The sequence below is a fragment of the Alternaria incomplexa genome, assembly GCF_024043165.1.
Source record: "Alternaria incomplexa strain BMP 0042 chromosome Unknown scaffold_9, whole genome shotgun sequence".
Lineage (NCBI taxonomy): Eukaryota > Fungi > Ascomycota > Dothideomycetes > Pleosporales > Pleosporaceae > Alternaria > Alternaria incomplexa.
In genome coordinates, this window is record NW_026249858.1 from 506577 (window position 1) to 525538 (window position 18962).

At 52.5% G+C, this 18962-nt stretch overlaps 6 protein-coding genes across 6 annotated transcripts; 4 read left to right on the forward strand and 2 right to left on the reverse strand.

Annotated features, from left to right (window-relative positions):
• Positions 1 to 278: 278 nt before the first annotated feature.
• On the reverse strand, positions 279 to 1927 carry J4E90_006533 (uncharacterized protein; the record flags this gene model as incomplete). The annotated part of the gene is made up of 2 exons (XM_051436078.1): positions 279 to 1497; positions 1629 to 1927. 2 exons carry the CDS (start codon positions 1925 to 1927, stop codon positions 279 to 281), a joined length of 1518 nt encoding a protein of 505 aa, XP_051289872.1.
• Positions 1928 to 2594: 667 nt separating this feature from the next.
• J4E90_006534 (uncharacterized protein) lies at positions 2595 to 4103 on the forward strand (the record flags this gene model as incomplete). The annotated part of the gene is made up of 1 exon (XM_051436079.1): positions 2595 to 4103. One exon carries the CDS (start codon positions 2595 to 2597, stop codon positions 4101 to 4103), a length of 1509 nt encoding a protein of 502 aa, XP_051289873.1.
• Positions 4104 to 5407: 1304 nt separating this feature from the next.
• J4E90_006535 (uncharacterized protein) lies at positions 5408 to 6799 on the forward strand (the record flags this gene model as incomplete). The annotated part of the gene is made up of 2 exons (XM_051436080.1): positions 5408 to 5853; positions 5914 to 6799. The coding sequence occupies 2 exons, from the start codon at positions 5408 to 5410 to the stop codon at positions 6797 to 6799; spliced, it is 1332 nt and encodes a 443-aa protein (XP_051289874.1).
• Positions 6800 to 7810: 1011 nt separating this feature from the next.
• On the forward strand, positions 7811 to 8756 carry J4E90_006536 (uncharacterized protein; the record flags this gene model as incomplete). Its single annotated transcript, XM_051436081.1, has 4 exons — positions 7811 to 7874; positions 7923 to 7957; positions 8013 to 8239; positions 8333 to 8756. 4 exons carry the CDS (start codon positions 7811 to 7813, stop codon positions 8754 to 8756), a joined length of 750 nt encoding a protein of 249 aa, XP_051289875.1.
• Positions 8757 to 12507: 3751 nt separating this feature from the next.
• Positions 12508 to 13326, forward strand: J4E90_006537 (uncharacterized protein; the record flags this gene model as incomplete). The annotated part of the gene is made up of 2 exons (XM_051436082.1): positions 12508 to 13019; positions 13074 to 13326. The coding sequence occupies 2 exons, from the start codon at positions 12508 to 12510 to the stop codon at positions 13324 to 13326; spliced, it is 765 nt and encodes a 254-aa protein (XP_051289876.1).
• A 1307-nt stretch (positions 13327 to 14633) lies between these two features.
• Positions 14634 to 16806, reverse strand: J4E90_006538 (uncharacterized protein; the record flags this gene model as incomplete). The annotated part of the gene is made up of 2 exons (XM_051436083.1): positions 14634 to 16655; positions 16711 to 16806. The coding sequence occupies 2 exons, from the start codon at positions 16804 to 16806 to the stop codon at positions 14634 to 14636; spliced, it is 2118 nt and encodes a 705-aa protein (XP_051289877.1).
• Positions 16807 to 18962: the final 2156 nt, after the last annotated feature.

The window sequence follows — 18962 nt, forward strand, 5'->3', positions numbered from 1 at the left end:
GAAACAGGCTGTGAACCGGTTTGTTGTATGTGAACTACCACCCCCATCCGCCACTGTCCACTCATTATGCCATGCGCACAACGTCACCGTAAGCCATTCACGTAGTACAGGACGCGTTTGAGCCTCTAGACCGCCGATCGTCATTCTTCTAGACCTGCAGCCAGCTGTCAGGGCAACACGGCCCTGGCGTGCATCACGATGCTTTTGAGGCGCATGCCGATGCAATGGATCTCCCCACGCATTCCCCGATATCCAGCCATCTTCGGTACGATGCGCTGTCACTTCTTCAATAAGAAGTCGCTTTGGAAAAACAACCCCTTCGTTGCGCTCGCAACCCCGTACAACCCACCAAGCGGCCATGTATCCCAGAACTGGCGGTATGCCCATTCGTTCCACGACTCCGTCTTCATCACGCTTTTCCCCCCAGCAACGCCTTGCAGATCGACCTTCACTTTGTCAAAGACACTTGGCAAGCTTTCGGCGTGGTACTTCCTCCGCAGGTCCATGTACTTCTTCTCGTCGTAGATATCCCAGAACTCTTGCTCCGTGTAATACGCATGCGCGTACAAACACTTCATGCCACCTAGCTCCGTGACTTTGGCTTCAAAGTCTCTGTTGAGCTTGATGAACTCGTGGGCGTCGCTCGGTCCCATGTCCCAGATTCCCACGTCGAGGAGAATGTCGTCTTTGATATTGTTACCTTGGGAGAAGCTTCGCTCCCCACGAGGCGCCGACTTCACTGGACACAGCCAGAGCGGCCAAATGCCCGTCCTTTCATCAGTCCATCGAACGAATTCTTCCGCCGCGTCGTATGGTACACCGTAATCTTGGATGATAGTTCGGGATGCGAGACCTGAGCGATGCAGAGCGTGTACCATGGTCCGGGAGTACATGAAAGGATCTAGTAGAAAGCGCGTGAGACGATTGAAGGGCGTGATGAAGTATTTGAACGCGCGCAGCCCTGACCAGAAGACGCCTCTGTCGTAGCGGAACAGATAGGACTGAACAGGCACAAGCTCCTTGTATGTTGTTTTCTCGTCCTGGGCCCGCTTCAGGATGTCCTCTGCATGCATGTATAGCCAAGGGTCTGTCGCTTTGTCGAAACTCTGAATCCTTCTATTCATTGGAGCATCATGACCATCTGTCAAGCGACCGATCATAACCACGCCACTCGTCATCGAATACATGATGCCATCCATGTATTCGACCTCGATATCATCTTGGTATCGTCGAAATTGCTCGACGGCCTCATTTGTTGAGCGAACTGGAATGTACTCCAACTCAACGTATCGACGTGCGTCAATGAGCTCCATTTTGAGTAGGGTAATGACGCCTAGACTCCCGCAACTTCCTGCTGCTGTGAAGAACAGATCGCGGTTTTCTTCTGCCGATGCCCATACTACCTCGCCGTTTCCTAGGATAAGCTCAATGCCGGAGATGGTGCGATCGAACAACCCGTACTTATAGGAGCTGCTCTCGCCGCTGGTGCCAGCGAATCTGTCGATCTTAGTTAGCAGTTTTCCATGCCATGTAATTTGCTCAGACGTCTTCGGTTTTGTGTTCATCACTATGAACTTGATGGAGGGCTCGAGTGACGACTGGGCTATGTCTTTTCGTTAATCACTCACCCGCCACCGACTGTAATGTTCGGGAGTTCCATGACGACTTTGGGCAGGAAACCTTTGGCCATTGTAGCTTCCACAAGTTTATCCATCGGCACGTTCGGCTCCACCAATACCGTCTTTTCAGTCTCATCAAACTGGAGCACATGGTTGAGTGAGCTGACATCGATAATCTGATTCCGATCACGAGACGATTTGCGTGTTGATAGTGTAGAACCATGGTAAATGCGGAATGGGGTCTTCGAAGCACTGAAGCGGGCGACTTGCGATGCCAGAGTCGCTACTGTAGAGTTATGAGTATCCATAGTGCGCGTGTAATGATGCAATGAGATGTAACGATGTTGTCGGGTGGTCCGAGGTTGAAAGGAACATGGTGTGGCGTTGCTTTTGATGTATACATAAGCTGCAGGGCTGAGCCTTCTCCACTACCCGTTGGATCCTGCTAAAGTCAATATCTGACTATTCGCCCCGGACCAAAAGCCGCTCTTATGTGTGTGTGGGGCGAAGGATCCATATGCAATCCTCTTCATGGTTTCAGCCATTGTAGATATCCAGGCGACGAGCTGTCATTAATGGTGCTCCAGAGAAACCACAATCGCGAGCGTATGCGCGGGCGTCACCTTCCGTATCTTGAGTGATGGAATCGGGCGCCCCATAGGGACCGGAAGCGCGGAAGACGATCCACTCGCTAAGAACGCTGACGTACGGCGTTCGGAAAGGTTTTTCCACCCCCAAGGTTTTGGCTTGCGCATTGAATACGAAATACGGCTCAGGCAGTAGCTGGCAGCTTTCAGCATACTGTTGTCGCAACTGCGATAGTAGGAAAGAAAGATTGGTGGTTCGATCTCGTGGATCCGCGGGCAGGTACGACCGCTACTAGCGCAGCCTCTTCAGCCTCATCTCGCAGCCACACATCACGCAGGAAAGCAACACCAATCGCATCGCTGCAGTCGGCTCCACACCATCTTCCAGATGGACAGTCACCGGGCTACTGTAGAGACAGTACGTTCTCGCATTCAGCATTTTTACCACAACAAGACCGCATTTCGTGTTTATCATGGTAGCACGAACAGCACCCGTCATGCTCATTTCGACCGAGATGCTATCGTGGACGTAAGCTCCCTCAACCACGTCCTATCCATCGACAGAGAAAAAAGAACGGCGCTTGTCGAACCAAATGTCCCTATGGATGCCTTGGTCAAGGAAACCATGAAGGCGGGCCTGTTGCCTCCTGTGGTTATGGAGTTCCCAGGCATCACCGTAGGAGGAGGCTTCGTAGGCACTGCAGGAGAAAGTAGCAGCTTCAAGTACGGATTTTTCGACCGTACAGTGTTGAGCGCAGAAGTGGTTTTGGCGGATGGTACGCTTGTCACAGCATCCCAGGACGAGAACCAAGAGTTGTTTGAAGGCTTAAGAGGTAGCTTCGGAACACTCGGTGTGCTCACGCTGGTGGAGATGCAGCTTGTTCCTCTCAAGAAGCTGGTTGAAGTTACCTACCATCCAACCTTTTCCTTCGAGAACGCGACAGATAAGATCCAGTATCATACCACCGACGAAAGGAACGATTACGTTGACGGAGTCCTGTTCTCCAAAGGTGCCGGAGTGGTAGTAACAGGGCGCCTCGTTGACAAAGACCGTACGCCCGAATTGCCGATTCAAAGATTCTCTAGACCATGGGACGAGTGGTTCTGGATACGCGCAAAGAAGCTTGCCGCAAAAGGCATCATCACGAAAGAGCTTGTCCCTGTGGAAGACTACCTGTTTCGCTATGATCGAGGAGCATTCTGGATGGGAATGTATGCTTACAAGCAGTTCATGGTCCCTTTCATGTGGTTCACACGCTTCTTGCTGGACTACTTCATGCACACCAGGATCATGTATCACGCATTACACGTGTCCGGATACACGGATCGATTCATAATCCACGACATCGCGTTCCCAGCCGCCAACACTGCGTCTTTCTTGCAGTATTCGGACCAGGCGTTCAACATATATCCGCTCTGGTTGTGTCCGCTCCGGCAGGATGGTAGAAGCTCGATGGGTCATCCCAAGCCGTTCGAGGGTCTTGTCAATGGGAAAGAGAAGGGCGTTCATGACGGCAAATACATCAGCGTTGGTATCTGGGGCCCATACTCTTCCAACGAGACTGAGTACGTTCGCGCAAATCGCGAGATCGAAGCAAAGATGCGCGAGCTGGGTGGACTGAAGTGGCTATACAGCCGAGTCTTCTACGCCGAAGATGAATGGTGGCAAGTCTACGATAAGCGCGAGTATGATACGCTACGTAGCAAGTACAATGCAGATTCCCTGCCAACGATATGGGACAAGGTCAAAGACCGAGGAAGAAAGGAGGAGTTCGGTCCGGGCCTGAAAGGTATGCTGAAACGCATTGTGAAGAGCAACGCTTTCTTAAGTGGACTCTATGGCATCTACAAGGCGGTCAAAGGTGGAGATTACATGTTGAAGAAGAAGGTTTCCTAGAACCAAAGTAGTCAAGAATCAGCTGTGTAGTGCAGACATGTGGTAATGAGCAAGTCTTGAATAGTACAAAGCCCATAAGAGGTTAGTGGCGTCTTCGGACTGCCGGAGACATCCTCGAGGAACATGAACCGAAATCTCCTCGCGTTATCACCTCTCTACAGTACCTCATGCCCCGCCTCCCGCGGAACATTATAATTTGACATTCCTGCTACCGGAGATAGTTGTTCTAGAAGAAGATGCGCGATCGTCACGGAAGCCTCGTTGCCGTCGCAGAGCGGGCCATGACGTTTAGGGGGGCGGCGCGCCTTCTGCGATCGAGGCCGAAGATTCCAAATTCTTAGCGCAAGTCAAACGATCAACACCACGGACAATGCGACCGTGCTCAATCAAAACCCAAAGGCAATTATAATCGCGTCATTATCGAGGATTTCGCTGCCCAGGTATCAAGACGCGAACGCTCGTTGCTTACACATTCGCATTGTGTCCAGTCACAGTGCAGCGTAATCCCGAGCATTGGTCTGGTTCCGACCACGCACCTTCATGCAGGTCGTGTACCGTCGCTACTTGGGTACTTCCGAACCACATCACGAGGCTATTGCAAATACAACCAACGATAACTTCGGCTGCAAGGAGTCCCTGCGTCTCTGTCAAACCACAGCACAAAAGCACAAGTGAACGGTTCACGTCCAGCGCGAAGACTCGCTGCGAAACATCTCCGTGGCCTAATTGACCATATACGTATGTTATGGACGCGTTCTAGGCGTAGGGAAGCACATTTCAGTGTACCTGCGTACCGTAGCTTCCGCCTATGGTGGCGAGTAGACTCATTATACAAGAGCTAACGGCTGCCATACTTCATCGATTACCCAATCCAGCCTATGATGCCCCACGGAGTCCCACTAACTACTGGGGTAAAACCGCGCTCGGCGCGGGACTACTTGCTTTGGCACCTCATAATCTCCTTCTTTCGGATGTCGCCTTGCCGGTACTTGATTTAGCTGCTGATTTTACCTGCATATGGTTCCCTGCGGTACATTAACTAGATGGCCGATAATCAACTATTGGTTGCACAACGTCAATTCGGATGAATAAACTGTTCGGCAGCGCTATGGAAAGTTCGATCGACGAGTTCGCGCGCTTTGGATTTGTTGGTAGCTCCAGTATTGGAAGGGTTGTAATGTAAGGGCGCAGGAGCCAGTCGTGTGCTGTTGGTACTATATAATGTGGCGGCCACATTCGGTCGCGAATGAACCACCAGTACTCAGGTCAAGTCTCACTTCAACTCACCATTCTTCCGCAACAAAATGGCTCCACTCAAAGCATTGCTACCCCTTGCCCTGGCCAGCATCGCTGCCGCCAGACAATGCTCCAACTTTATGATTCAGACTCCCATCATCTCGCGACAAGGACAGTTCAAGGAAGTACCAATCGAAGGCAACCTCGACGTCGGCGCATTCGTAGCTAGCTTCAACCAGTTCGGCAAGAACTACAGCGCGGAGCTTCTCGAAGGCTACCAGACACTCCAAGGTACCTTCAACATCTCTGCGCAGTACTGTAAGCCAGCCAGCGGTAGTGGAAACACGATCCAGCTGTTGAGTCACGGTATTGGCTTTGACAAGACATACTGGGATTTGGAGTACGAAAACTATAACTACAGCTACGTCGACGTCGCGTTGGCCGCTGGTTACAGTACGCTTGCGATCGACCGTCTTGGTATCGGTAACTCGTCTCACGGAGACCCCTTCAACGAGTAAGTGACAACACAATAGCAATCGTTGTGTACCATATACTAATCAGGTCTTTTCTTCAGGATCCAAGCCCAAGCAGAAGTCGAAGCCCTCAACTCCATCACCACACAGCTGCGTGACGGCAAGATCCCAGAGATCAGCTGCGCATACGAGAAGGTCATCCACGTCGGCCACTCTTTCGGCAGCGTCCAATCCTACTGGCTTTCCGCTCTCTACCCCGAGAACACCGACGGTGTGATCCTCACCGGATTCTCCGTCGCCGGACAATTCCTTGCTTACATCACCGCCGGATGGAACCTACACAGCGCCCGTCTCAACCAGCCCCTCCGCTTTGGAAACGCGTCCAACGATATCATCGAATCCATCGCCAGCCAGTACGACCTGAGCGACAACATCGTCGGCAGTCTCCAGAAGATCCTTGCGGCCGCTGGTGTGGACCTGACCACCGACGAGGTCTGGAACGAACTTGCAACCACCGAAGTCCTCGACTTGATCAACGGATACAACAAGACCGTTACCCAATACGACTACCCCTCCGGCTACATGGCACACTCCGACCTCACCGCCCTACAGTACGCTTTCCTCCAGCCCGGCAACTATGACGTCGGCCTCGCTCTCGTAGCCGAGAAGACCAAGCAGCCCGTCACCACCGGCGAGCTCTTGACTATCGGCGGCTCACCCAGCTCGTCTCCCTTCACTGGCCCCGTCCTTGTCATCACTGGGGAGACAGACGTTCCCTTCTGCGGTGGCAACTGCTACGGTCAACTCATGGGTTCCAACGCCTCCAACATCCCCGAGGGCGTTGCCATGGCCTACCCCAACGCTTCTGCTTTCGAGTCCTACATCCAGCCTAACACTGGACACGGTTTGAACTTTCACTACAATGCCACAGCTGGCTACCAAGTTATGCAGGACTTCTTGGCTAGCAACGGGCTTGCTGCGCAGTAAGCGTTGTACTTTGTATTGTGTGTCGCGTCTATTCTTCCGTTGAGGCTGGGCCCTGAATGCGCATTTCGCAAGCTTGATGCATATTCTAAACTAGTATCAGAGAATGAATACGTATTCTTTGTAATATCATGCACGAAAATCGTCACCTGAAAGTTTTGCGTGTTGTATTTGATGTGGCTTACTCATGCACATGCCTGTCGCAAGCCATAACCGATACTGAAGTACCTGGGTTGACTTTCTAAGCCTTGACTAAATGATTGCAAGCAGTGACACTCAGGCACGATCTCGCTTCCCCGAAAATTCCGCGCAAGCGTGGTGACCAAATGCTGATGAATAAGCCTTGTCATTGCTGACTTTACAGCTAGGTATGCAGAAAACGCTCGGCGTCTCCACACCTCCGTGCACGACAGGGAGAGCTCAGAACACCATTGACAGTTATCGCACCACATGTCCTCGCCCATTGCACCACTGATTATCAAAGCCTTACTCAGAATGTCGCCGTCGTATACGACGCCTCAACACCAAGGATGTTGACGATGGCCCGCTTCGCCCATGCACGACATCCTGACTAGGACCTGTGATGCGGGGCTATATCATGAAGGTAGCCAATGCTGAGCCGTGGGGCTGGCAAATAATCTGGGTACAGTGTTTGTCATGGCTTTGATAGCATTGCAAACAACAAGATCTCCGGGTCGAGATGGTAGTCTGAAGCTGCACCAATGCAGGACTTGGTTACGTGCTCCGCCTTAACATGGACCTAAACCGTGTTGTGCGAAAGTGGGCTTGCGGGCCAAGGCATGGCGTGGCGATGTATTTGCGCAGTGGAGTAGATCCGATGGAACGGGGTTTGGGCGGGAGGTAGGAGTCAAGGTGGATGAGGCTGAAGACTCTGTAGACGTATAAAGAGGTCTTCCAACTGCTCTCAAGTTACACATCCACTGCAACAATATTGGATACTTCTCAGACTTCGGAGCATAGCTTGACCCACCGATCGGATCACCAGTCTTCAAGATGAAGTTCAGTTCCACCATCGCTCTTGCGGCCCTCACGCTGCTCAACACCGTTCGCAGTGATGGTACGATTGTCCTGTAAGACAAATCTTCCAGCAGCTAACATGCCTCAGCTGTACCATGGGAGCGCATCGACAAGGACAAGGCGGTGAGTCTTCTTCATACTCTCCAACCCCATATCCCCATCTAACGTCCCAACGTAGCTCCTCCTCATCCTTGACTTACAAGTCGGCCTCTTCCAGCTAGCCAGAGACTGGGACCCAACCCTCTACAAGCAAAACATCCTGGCGCACGCCGAACTTGGGAAAGTCTTTGATATACCTGTCATTTTGAGCACGTCTGCGGACCAAGGTCCCAATGGACCGTTGCCGAAGGAGATGCTGGAGATGTATCCTGATGCGCCGCTTATCCGGCGTCAGGGCGAGGTCAGGTGAGTCGTCTTTCTCATCGTTATCACTATACCTTGCGTCAACATACCACAATATCTGCCTCTCAGCAAACACCTCTCCTAACACATCCCCAGCGCCTGGGACAACGAAGCCTTCCGCGCCGCTATCCGCGCCACAAACCGCACGCAAATCATCGTCGGCGGCATCACAACCGACGTCTGCACCACCTTCCTCGCCCTCGCCCTGCGCTCAGAAGGCTACTCCGTCTTCGCCAACGTCGAAGCCAGCGGCACCTACACGCAGCTCGTGCGCGACACGGCAAACGCGCGCATGCAGGCCGCGGGCGTGCAGCTCGTTTCTCTCTTCTCCATTGTATGCGACCTCATGCGGGATTGGCGCAATACGCCCGGTGCGAAAGAGCTGCTGCCGTACTTGGACAAGTATTTGCCGGTTTATGGGGCGGTGGCGAGGGGACATGCAGCGGCCGTGGAGAATGGGACGGTTATTCCGGGGGAGATCGAGCTTATTACGGGGGAGAATGGGACGGTTCTGTTGTAGACGGTTGCGGGGGGTTGGGCGGTTGACGATGCGCGGGAAGGCGGAAGATACTGGTAGGTAGCGAGTAGGAGGGTTTGGTGGAGAGGTACATGATGGCTGGTGGAGGGGACTGCGTGCAATGTTGATAGTAATGTCAACTGCGTAAGAGCGATGAAGTTACAGCTCTTTGTTGATCGTGTGGGTGTTCATGACGCTTTTGGCGGGTCAACATTGATACGGCAGCTCTTGGCGAGACCAAGGGCAAGCCGACGCGAAGCCACCTCGGCATCTGAGAGCCCATCCGTCACTGTCTTCCCCAACACCAAGAGATGTGACCATACACACCTCACTTTACAGAACTCACCGTCGCGTCGCCATCCACCGCGGCATGCTTTACAGTGCGAGCAATGCTGAGCCTGGAGACAAGCTGCCTATACTGCCACACGCCGTGCAACCGCTGCCTTCAGATCCTACAATACGACTTTCGAGCTATGCATTCCATACAAGTACATGATACACGGGTAATATGAACAAGGGCCCTTCGTGGAGAGTAAATTCCAAGGTAGGAGCGATATGGCTTATGGGACGCCTTTGACATGCTTCTTGGCTTGGTATATGTCGGTCTTGCCTGATTCACAAATGGAGTCAACTTCGACCGAAGCACAGTACTCGTTGCCTCGAAGGTGTCTAAGCGGTCGCTATCTGCACCCTTGTGCTTGCACTTACCTTCGCTCAACCTATAGTTCTCTTGACACTATCAATAGACGCCCCCGATCCTTACCACGAACAGCCATCGCTATCATTCCATCCGTCATTTACCTGTAAAGGCCGATCATGTCCCTCTCCAGAAACCACTCATTCCCGCCGGTAATCAGTGCACGACATGATGCGACCGAATACATACCAGATTTACCTCCCTCGCTCGCTGTATGGCTCATGCTACGTACCAAAAACGTCAGCAAAATCGGTTTAGCGGGATTCGACAAACGCTGCATAGTCTGCGAGCAGTTTGTGTGCAATTTCTGGACCGAAGCATGCGACCACAGAGTGAGGTGGCTCACGAAAGAAGCGGCGAAAGAAGGACTGGCAACGTTGACACCGCAGCCATATCTCCGACGACGGCTTTCAGAAGACTTCGTCGAACGATCGGTCCTTGCACAGCAGCGCCCAAGCCTCCCACTGTCAACGAAGTGCGTATCACCAAACCCAGATGTATCGAGTATAAGCGCGCAGCTTGCACAAACCCAAACCTTCGTTCCTTTCCAAACCCGTAACACAACGGAACCCATACCACCGAAATATTGCAGATGGGATAAATCCGGTGTACACACATGCTCTAGTCCCACTGGCAGCTGTAAAATCGCAGTCAAGATCCTCACGCGCGGATGTCGGCATATCATCGGTCAAGACTGTCTCTATCGATGGATCATAGCAGGAAAGAACTGGTGCCGGTTTTGCGGTGTGGTTTGGTTCAAGGAAGAGAAGTCTAAGATCCCGAGAATGGCGCTATTAAAGGAGTGTTTTCGGGGTAGGGCGGATTATGTCGAGCACTTGGGCGCCATATGTGGGAAAGAAGAGTTCCAACAACTTGCGACACAGTGTGGAACCATGGGAGAAGGCGAGTGGAAAAGTATCCTTACTAGAGAGCTGGAGCGGATAATACTGGGGCAGTGTGGACTCCAGAAGGATATGGACTCTATGAAAAAAGAGATACTGAGGATGGATCCGAGCTTTGTGGATACTTGGGATGAGCTGATAGAGGACCTTGAGAAACAGTGCTGCAGCGACGCGATAGCACCTTGGACCGTCAATGAGAACTCACCGGCACCGTGGGACCCATACCAAAATCCGAGCGCGCGCAAAGGAATCCATATTCCTCATCACAAATGTCGTTAGATTCTCTCAGCGACAGCTGCCAGTCTGAGCATTCACCGCGATACCACGTTCCCATAGAGACAATCGTTCCGTCGCTAAGACACTCAAGAATCTGACCATTTCCACTCTCATGACCCACTTCTTCCGTGATCCTCGTTCAAGAGACATCCAACATGGAATTCAGCGATATGATATCAACCGCGGTTATACAGACCCACCATTGTGAAACAGCACATGCAGCAACCCTGATCTCTATCACTCACAAGCTTTCCGCGGCATTTCTTAGCACATGGAGATCCGTTTCGGAAGCTCAAGCCAGGCGTTTCGTGAGAAAAAGGTAATTCACAACTCCAACTGTTTGGCCTTCCGCCCCGCTGTCGCGCAAGAGTTGCTGTATGCTTAAGTAGCGGCGCGCGGAGGGAACGCCGTGTTCGATAGTCCACGGTATCTGACATGACAGCTAGGACTCTCAAACTCTAGACAAACAGCTGTACGAGCAACACAAACGCGACCGGAAGTTGAGTCGGTGTCTCGTACCACCTCACGAAACTGTCCGGTCCAGAGCCCTCCAGAGCGCTCGCGCTTCCAATTACCAAGACCAGAAAGGACCCGCGTACTATACGATGTATTGCCAGTACCTGCTTGGCGACGAGAAAAAGAAAGAATATTAATAGCTCAAGCCGTGGGGAAGGACCGAGAGATGTTTGTCTTCGTTCTGGTTCTAGCCTCAGGTACGACTCGGAAGGATGCCGAGGAGAGAAGGAAAAATAGATGTGCTATGGCTGGAAGAGGGTTGGTGTACTGGATGTGGACGTCCGTGTGTCGAGAGTAACGTTTCGCAGTCCGTTTTCGAGGGTGGAGCCCCCTGTCTGTGAGTGCGGTACCCGGAGTGAGGTCCGCATCATGGCAGAGGACGGAAGTTGCAAACGAGTGAAGTCATCGCTGGAGTGCGCAAGACAATCAGAAACTGAGATGAACACCATCTCTAGCATCATCCATTGAACGAAGCAAAAGTGACGATGGTCGTCTGTGGGGACGCCGCTAGTCACAACGCGGTTCCCAGCTGCGCCTCCAGCAGCCAGTGCACCAATGACCTTTGCAATCTAACCCACACTTTCCACCAAACACTAACCTCCCATCAGCTCACCCATCTTATCTTAATGTGCTCACAGACAACCCGCCGTTCACCTACTGCACACACGAGCGCTCATCTCGGCTAAAGCTACAGCAAAAAGGCGCAGCGCAGCGCGCACCCCGGCGTGACCGCTGACTCTAGAACCCGGTCTCTGCTTCCCGCTTAGACCCCGGCGAGATGCTACTGTGCGAAACGGCCGGCTGTGGTGTGGGCGTAGCTGATACAACAGCTGCGCTGAACACAGAATGGGCAGAGGCGGGGGATAATTTTCGCATATAGACTGGGCTGCTGCTGCGCGCATTTGGGACTTTATCTGTTCACCATTTCAAGTAATCTAATCAATCCCATCGACTGTTCGCTATCGCATAGCATTGCATAGCATCATCATCCTTCATAAGCACCACCAACACCACACTCCCCTACCCATCTACCACCTTATCTCCATCAGCCCATTACATCAGGCCGCCAGATTACCACCCAACTTGACGCACCAGCAATTCCACTGCTTATCATCAACCACATCGCTTACCTAGGTGTCAAGGCCCAGTCCTTGGTAGGTATGTCATCTTGGAAAAAGTATGCCCGAAAACATCACTAACGGACCGACCAGCAAGGGAATCCCAACCGCTGCGCCTCTTCCCCTCACCTTGGTACAGACGTAACATCGCGTGGCTTTGTTAACACCAAGAGAAACCTACACTTATAATCCTGTCTCTCGTCTCTACGGAGAAAAAGACACCATAATCACCACCACACACGACCATGTTGGCCAGAATCTCTACGTCGCTCGTTGCGACTCTGCTGCTCTCATCGACTACTCTCGCTGCGCCTACACAAACACATTGTCGCTGCGAAATCGTTGCTGATATGCCGTCTTCATCCGTTCCCGCTTCTGCTGCCTACACACCCTCCGCCGCACATTGGTCACCAGCAGACCCTTCGCAAAGTCCCGTCGCAGCACTCAATGTATGCGCAAGCCTAGGATCGGAATTACAGAAACTGCAACACACAGAGCCGGAGCTGTACGACTCGTATATGGCGGGTGCTATCAAGGATGCGCCGCAGAAGCCGGTACCGACTGCGGTGCTGATGAACAGTCATGAGGAGGCACAGTCAACGTCAAGCCCACATAGGAGAATTGTGTGTCATGCGGAATCGATATTGTCTACGCCAGAGTTCCATAGCTCGTTTGTGGGACTGTGGGCGCTGCAGATGATTGTTGTGGTTGCGATATTGGCTTGCGTTGCTGAGGGGTTACATTTGGGCAAACAATGGTAAGACAACTTGGCTCCTCCTCACTATTCCTCATATACTAACGGTATGTCTAGGATGAAAAACAACAGCTCTCCTGAGCCAGTATCCGAGAAGAGTAGCCTGCGCTTGACTGGTGCAGAAAGGCGTCTCCTAGCCATCCCCACTGGTCCCCAGGAAGCCGATTCAGTGTTCAGCCCAGGCGCAGAGAAGAAGCTACGAGCGTACGAGACGACACGATACTTTGTTACGCAGGCATCGAGTGGACGGAGAGAGTTCATTGCGTATGATGATGATAGCGATGATGAGGCGAACAGGCCTGTGATGTAGTGTTACCCACATCACGGCTTTGATTGAATGAATGTATGATGTTCCACCTTCCACTACCTGTCCACCGTGCATGCATGTTCCAGCGATGCGAAGGCGCGGTCGTGGTGTGGTTCGATGCTACAACATTTCGTCCAAGCACACAACAGCGCCTTATCTTTCCCTGCATGTCATGGGGTTTCACCCACCATGACACTTGCGCAAACCAACGTTGGGCCTACAACATGCCCGGCACCTCGTGGTTTTACCCACGAGTACAAATGACAGTGTCTGGGATACAGAGCGCCGGTGTCTTTCCTCCATCGTCCCTCCTTCCTCTTTCGTCCCTGCCACCACCCACCACGAAGGTACCGTACAACAAAGCTCGCGATGAAACATCGCATAACAAAAAGAGCAAACGCTCAACAGAACGGTAAAACAAATGGGTATCGTGAAGTAAGACCAAGAACGCTAAAGCAAGCAGTCTACATACAAGTCACCCGAACGATGCATCGATCCAATTGTGGCAGGGTGCAAACGGTCGAGCCAGGTAGTGGGCGCAAGGATGCATGGCCGCAGTGGACGAAAGTGTCGCGATCGGAAACACATGGAAGCATCCACTCATACCTACCTGAAATGGAAGAAAAGTAATATACAAACAGCGGGGGTATCGCAAGGGTAAAAGAGGAATTAGTGTTGTTGCTTGGTATGGTATTGTCGCATGGAAGATTAGGTGTCGCTCGGGTTGTCGCTATGGGCATCTCGATAGATGTCATTATTAGGCGGAATTGGGTCCTGGTATGGGTCCAGATATCGGTACAAGTCATCGTGACAGGTCATCGCAGTGGGCTGATCGCAGCTGGGGGTATCGTAATGGGACAAGGTCGCAGAAGGGGATGTGGTCGCTGGCAGAGCATTCCAGATGGATGCCAGTATTAATGGTTTGTTTATCGCAGTAGGCAATGGGATGGTCGCTAGGGTATCGCGCGGGGTATCGTAGTCGTAGTATGGTAGTGTCGCGGTAGGCCAGGGTCCACATTTCACATCACCGGGATGCTGAGAACCGAGGAGTCTAGGTGGAAGCCGTACATTAGAGTTCGTATCGAGGACAGTACTGTGGATACAGTCGTACAGGGGAGGACCAGAACATGGTCTCCAGGAATGGCGCGCTAAACAGAAACAGGAACAGGATGTCGAACGCCGTAGAGAAATGCCGTATCCAGGAAAAGCGCTAATGTCATGTCGTAAATGTATCGTAGAAAGGACAGAATTTTGGTTGAGGGGAGCCGCGAGGTTCCGCCATATGGTCGGTAGAGGTTGACAAGGTTGGCTCACATGATGGTGTGGTAACCCTTATCGTTCATGACGTCAATCCAGAACGCGTCTTGGCCCTCGTCAGACTGGCGCCAGGTCTCCTTGATGAGCTGGATCATTTTGCGAAGAGGCTTGTTGGGAAGCCTAAGAGCGAACTCTTGCAAGCGCCTGATGACAAACTCACGAGCGGCGACGACCTCTGCATCATTGGCCTGCACGTCGAAGAAGTCAATCGAAGAGACGAACTTCAACTCAGAGGCACACACAACAAGCAGAAGCGGCTGGATACAGAATGTACCCGACGAGGAAGGCAGAGACTCGAGTGACCGGATGATGTGCATGGCAAGTGAGTTGAGCCACAGCTTTATGTCGGTAGCCTCGTAGACAGTCTCGAATCGCGGCGTAGGGAAGGCGAACTCGATGTTCTCGCTACCCTTGGTCTTGCCGGATCCCAAGCGCTTGCGTAGGATGGAGGGGAAGACACGGTAGATCTCCAATAAGCCAGACAGACGGTAGGCCTCGGCGATGGTGACGAAGTGTTCCTTGGGGGTACGCTCATCACCAGTGTCAATGACCTGATCAACTGATGGGTAGTCAACAGCTAGGAGGTCCTCTTCCAGTGAGGCGGCGTTCTGAAGGTTCTCTTGTCGTCGACGGAGGTCCATAGAGTTTTCGCGGTCCATCGAGCGCTCCTTGCGAACTAGACGACCAACCTCGGCGAACAAGAAGTGAATCATCGGGGCGATGCCTGTCCATGGATGAGGGACTGTCTTTCCCTGCGGCCCACGCGCAGCAGGAGTGTTCGTCCTGGCGGTGATGCTAGGTCGCAGTCCTGACTTGGGCGAGAAGCTCATGGCATCTTCTGTTACGAAGCCCATGAGCATCTCCCAGTGGATCAAAGACTCCTCAAAGAACTGTGCCTCGCGCTCGACTTCAATGCCGCCCGACCTACTAAAAAGCTTGGGGAGGATGAGGTCTCGCGCGATAGACAAGTACTCGAGTCCGAGCGCGTTGCTGTCGTGCCATGAGGTGGTGAGACCAAGTAGCATGATGCTCAAGAACGTCTTGGTCGCGCTTGTGTGATCCCTCTGAGCAAGTGGAAGCTCCAGCTCCAATGCCTCGCGCGCCTTGCGCTGTAGCTCAAGGCCGGTTGCCGCCATGTTGGGGAATGTGTTGGCAAGATGTGCGGCAGCCATGGATTGGATCGCGTAATTAATGGAAGGGCAGTCCTTGTAGATGCGGCCAATGGTAGTCCGGAAGGGGTTAAGAACAGAATCGAAAGAAGAAAACACAGCGCAGACGTCCTTGAAGTAATGCTGAACGAGCAGTGACTCGACATCATCCGGGGAGGATGGGTCTGGAGAAGGACTTGGAAGACGATACAAGTCAAGAAGCAACGAACGCGAGAGCCTGGGGCTAGACTCTCGGTTCTGTTCCCGATCCATAACAGGTAACGAAGTAGAACTCATGTCTTGCTTCTGTGAAAGGTCTTGCATGTCGAACTGAAGGTCTTCCAGCGAGCCAGAGTCGAAGTCGATGTTGTCGAATGGATCAAAGCTGAAGTCTTCGTTGGGCATTTGGATAGCGTCAGCGAATCCATCAAGCATGATGGGGTCCATGTTGTTGACATCCTCCATGGGGAAAGGCTCGTACTCGCGAGGGGAATCACCATCCTCGGTAGAGGACTCTTGTATGGAGGCTGGTTCCTCAAAGCTTGGTGGAGAGGGGACTGCTGATGAGGCCTGTGTTGTCAAGGGTTGCTGTGTGGGAGGGGAGTTCTTCCTGCCTGCAGGGAGGACGGCAGCCAACGCAGCCTCGATACCACTGGCGACGTTCTGGGGAAGGGGTGACTTCGCGGCCGGTGAAGTGGTAGAGGTGGCGTCGGGTGTTGACCTGGGTCTAGGGGACGCTGACTTGGACTGGGCGGGGTTGAAGACTTCGTACTTTGTCGACCATTTCAGAGTCTTCTCGTAGCCAGGACACGCGACGTTCCTTTTCTTGCACTGCAAGCAACCAGGAGCGGTCTCGTCACATTTGAGCTTTGTTTTTGTCAGCAAGTGGGCCAGTGCAGTAGGCGCAATCGTTGGACTTTACCCTCTTGAGTTTGCATCGACCACATCCGTTCCTGGACTTGGTCTTCTTAGCCTTCAGATCTCTCGCCAAAACCTTGTCTTGAGCCAATGCGGGCATCTTGAGTATCAGGGTAGGGTAGACTTGGTTGGGGGGGCGAGGTCTGGGAATGTCGAACGACAATGGGGTGAGAATCCCGGTGCGAAGTAATAGGACTTAAGATGCGGATCCAGTGAATGCGGATACGACGCTTCAAATGCGCGTGACGGGTCAGTGACACAGCCGATGGTTCCCTTCGCCTATCATTAGACCGGTGTGGGCCAAGATAGCAGCTGATAAAAACATGTCGCTGGTGTGGTTGATGCAGGGTGTCTGAGCCTGGATGCCGAGCTTCGGCCTTTCAACAACCCAGCTTTCCCCGAAGTATCCATATCGTGCATCAGCGCGCGGCTGATTGGCCAGCCACCGCAGTCGAGCGTCGCATTTTCGCTCTTTAAACCCCTCTATGGGAGGACGCCCGCTCAGCGGAAAAGTTGGACACGCGATTGATAGATTATCCGCGTCGTCTGAAACTATCATCAATGGCGGGCTCGTAAAGAAGGTTATAGCCAAAAAAGCATCATGAGGATGTTGAGAGTCTGGAGATAAGGCAGATCAACGGCTACCCCACAATCATCCAGAAGTGGGATGAAAGAAGTGGATTTGATAACTATGTATAGTTAGTGCAAGACCTTAGCGCCGCTAGTAGCATCATCTTGCTTCACGATAACCTCAGCCCAAGATAAAGCCACGTCTGCACGCATGCCCCATGACGATGTCGGAGCGTCAACCAACGCAGCGTCCAGGCCTGCTCATATCGACGCATGCACTTATCGGCACGACTATCTAGAGATCCGACTCTGAGCGACCGCCTCAAACGAAGCGACCTATCACATGAGCTTCGCAAGGTCCTCGTAACACGGTACAAGCCATGAAGACATAGAAACCGTTATCTTCTACGAGGCGGCTCTGCTTCGATCGGCAGTTACCAAAGGCGCTACTGCACTGCTTGTCGAGCTCTGCCCCCTTGCTAAGCAGTGCCATGCCACCGGGCCTGGTCAAGCAATTGGCTGTCGCTAGTGGCATCGAGACGAGGCACACGTCGAACTTCCGTAGAGGCTGGATGCCACAACCTTCCAGCGCATGCTACCCCGCAAATTCAATACGAGAGACGTAAGAACAACAACCGTGTCACCGCTGAAATTCTGGGGTAAGAATCTGGGGCCGATGCATCCAAAAGTGCGCGATGTGTAATGCCAAGCTCAAGACCGCGACTTCACATCTGGGGAAACGCTGAGCTAGGAATGATACGATGTCGGAGATGCACGCAGTGGTGGAGCGTTCACCGACAGGCTCTATCCGACGGAAAATTCTTCACCACCACCACCCCATCGGAGAGTTCAACGGCTGCTGTTTTCCGCCACACGACTCCACATGCGAACGCGAACGACAGGACGGAATGTAATCCGAGATTTTCGGTGAATGCGATAAGCCTAGAATGCCACTACTGCGCGTCTACTGTACGACATCGATGAGTTTAATTCTCATGGCTCAACCTTGACTGCTGTCAGAGAATGCCAGTTTATCCCGGCTTAGCCTAAACTTTGGAAGACGGACAGCATCATCACGTGGTTTGTTCACAGCCCCGTTACAGCATGGCGACAAGTCGATAAGTATGACTATGAGCACACGACACATACGACTTGACGAGCCGATTACGACTGTCACCATCCGGACATCGATGAGTTAATTCAGATGGCTCTACCTTGACTGCTGTCAAAGAGTGCCCCTTGATCCCGGTCTGGCGTCAACTTTGGAAGTCGGATAGCCTCCTCACGTGGTTCTTTGACCGCCCCATTACAACATGACAACGCGTCCATGTGTATGAATGAAATCAGTCTGTGAGGTCGGAATATGACCACAATCACACGACACGTGTGACTCATCGAGTCACTCACGGTCAACACGTGCACTTGCGTTACCACAATCCACTCGCATTTCAGGAACTCTCCGGATCTCAAGTCGCCCTTTAATCCTCCAAGCCAAGAAGAAGACATTGCATCTTTGAGTAAGGCCGGGACATGGGATGGTCCGGGCTGATCACCAAACTCTTATCTTGATATGCACAATAATAGCCATGGTTTCAAGATAAAGATGCGTCTTTCACACACTCTTGTAACGGCATCCACAAAGCATACATAGTCTTCTGCGTCTTTCCCCAAGGCTAGATCAAATCA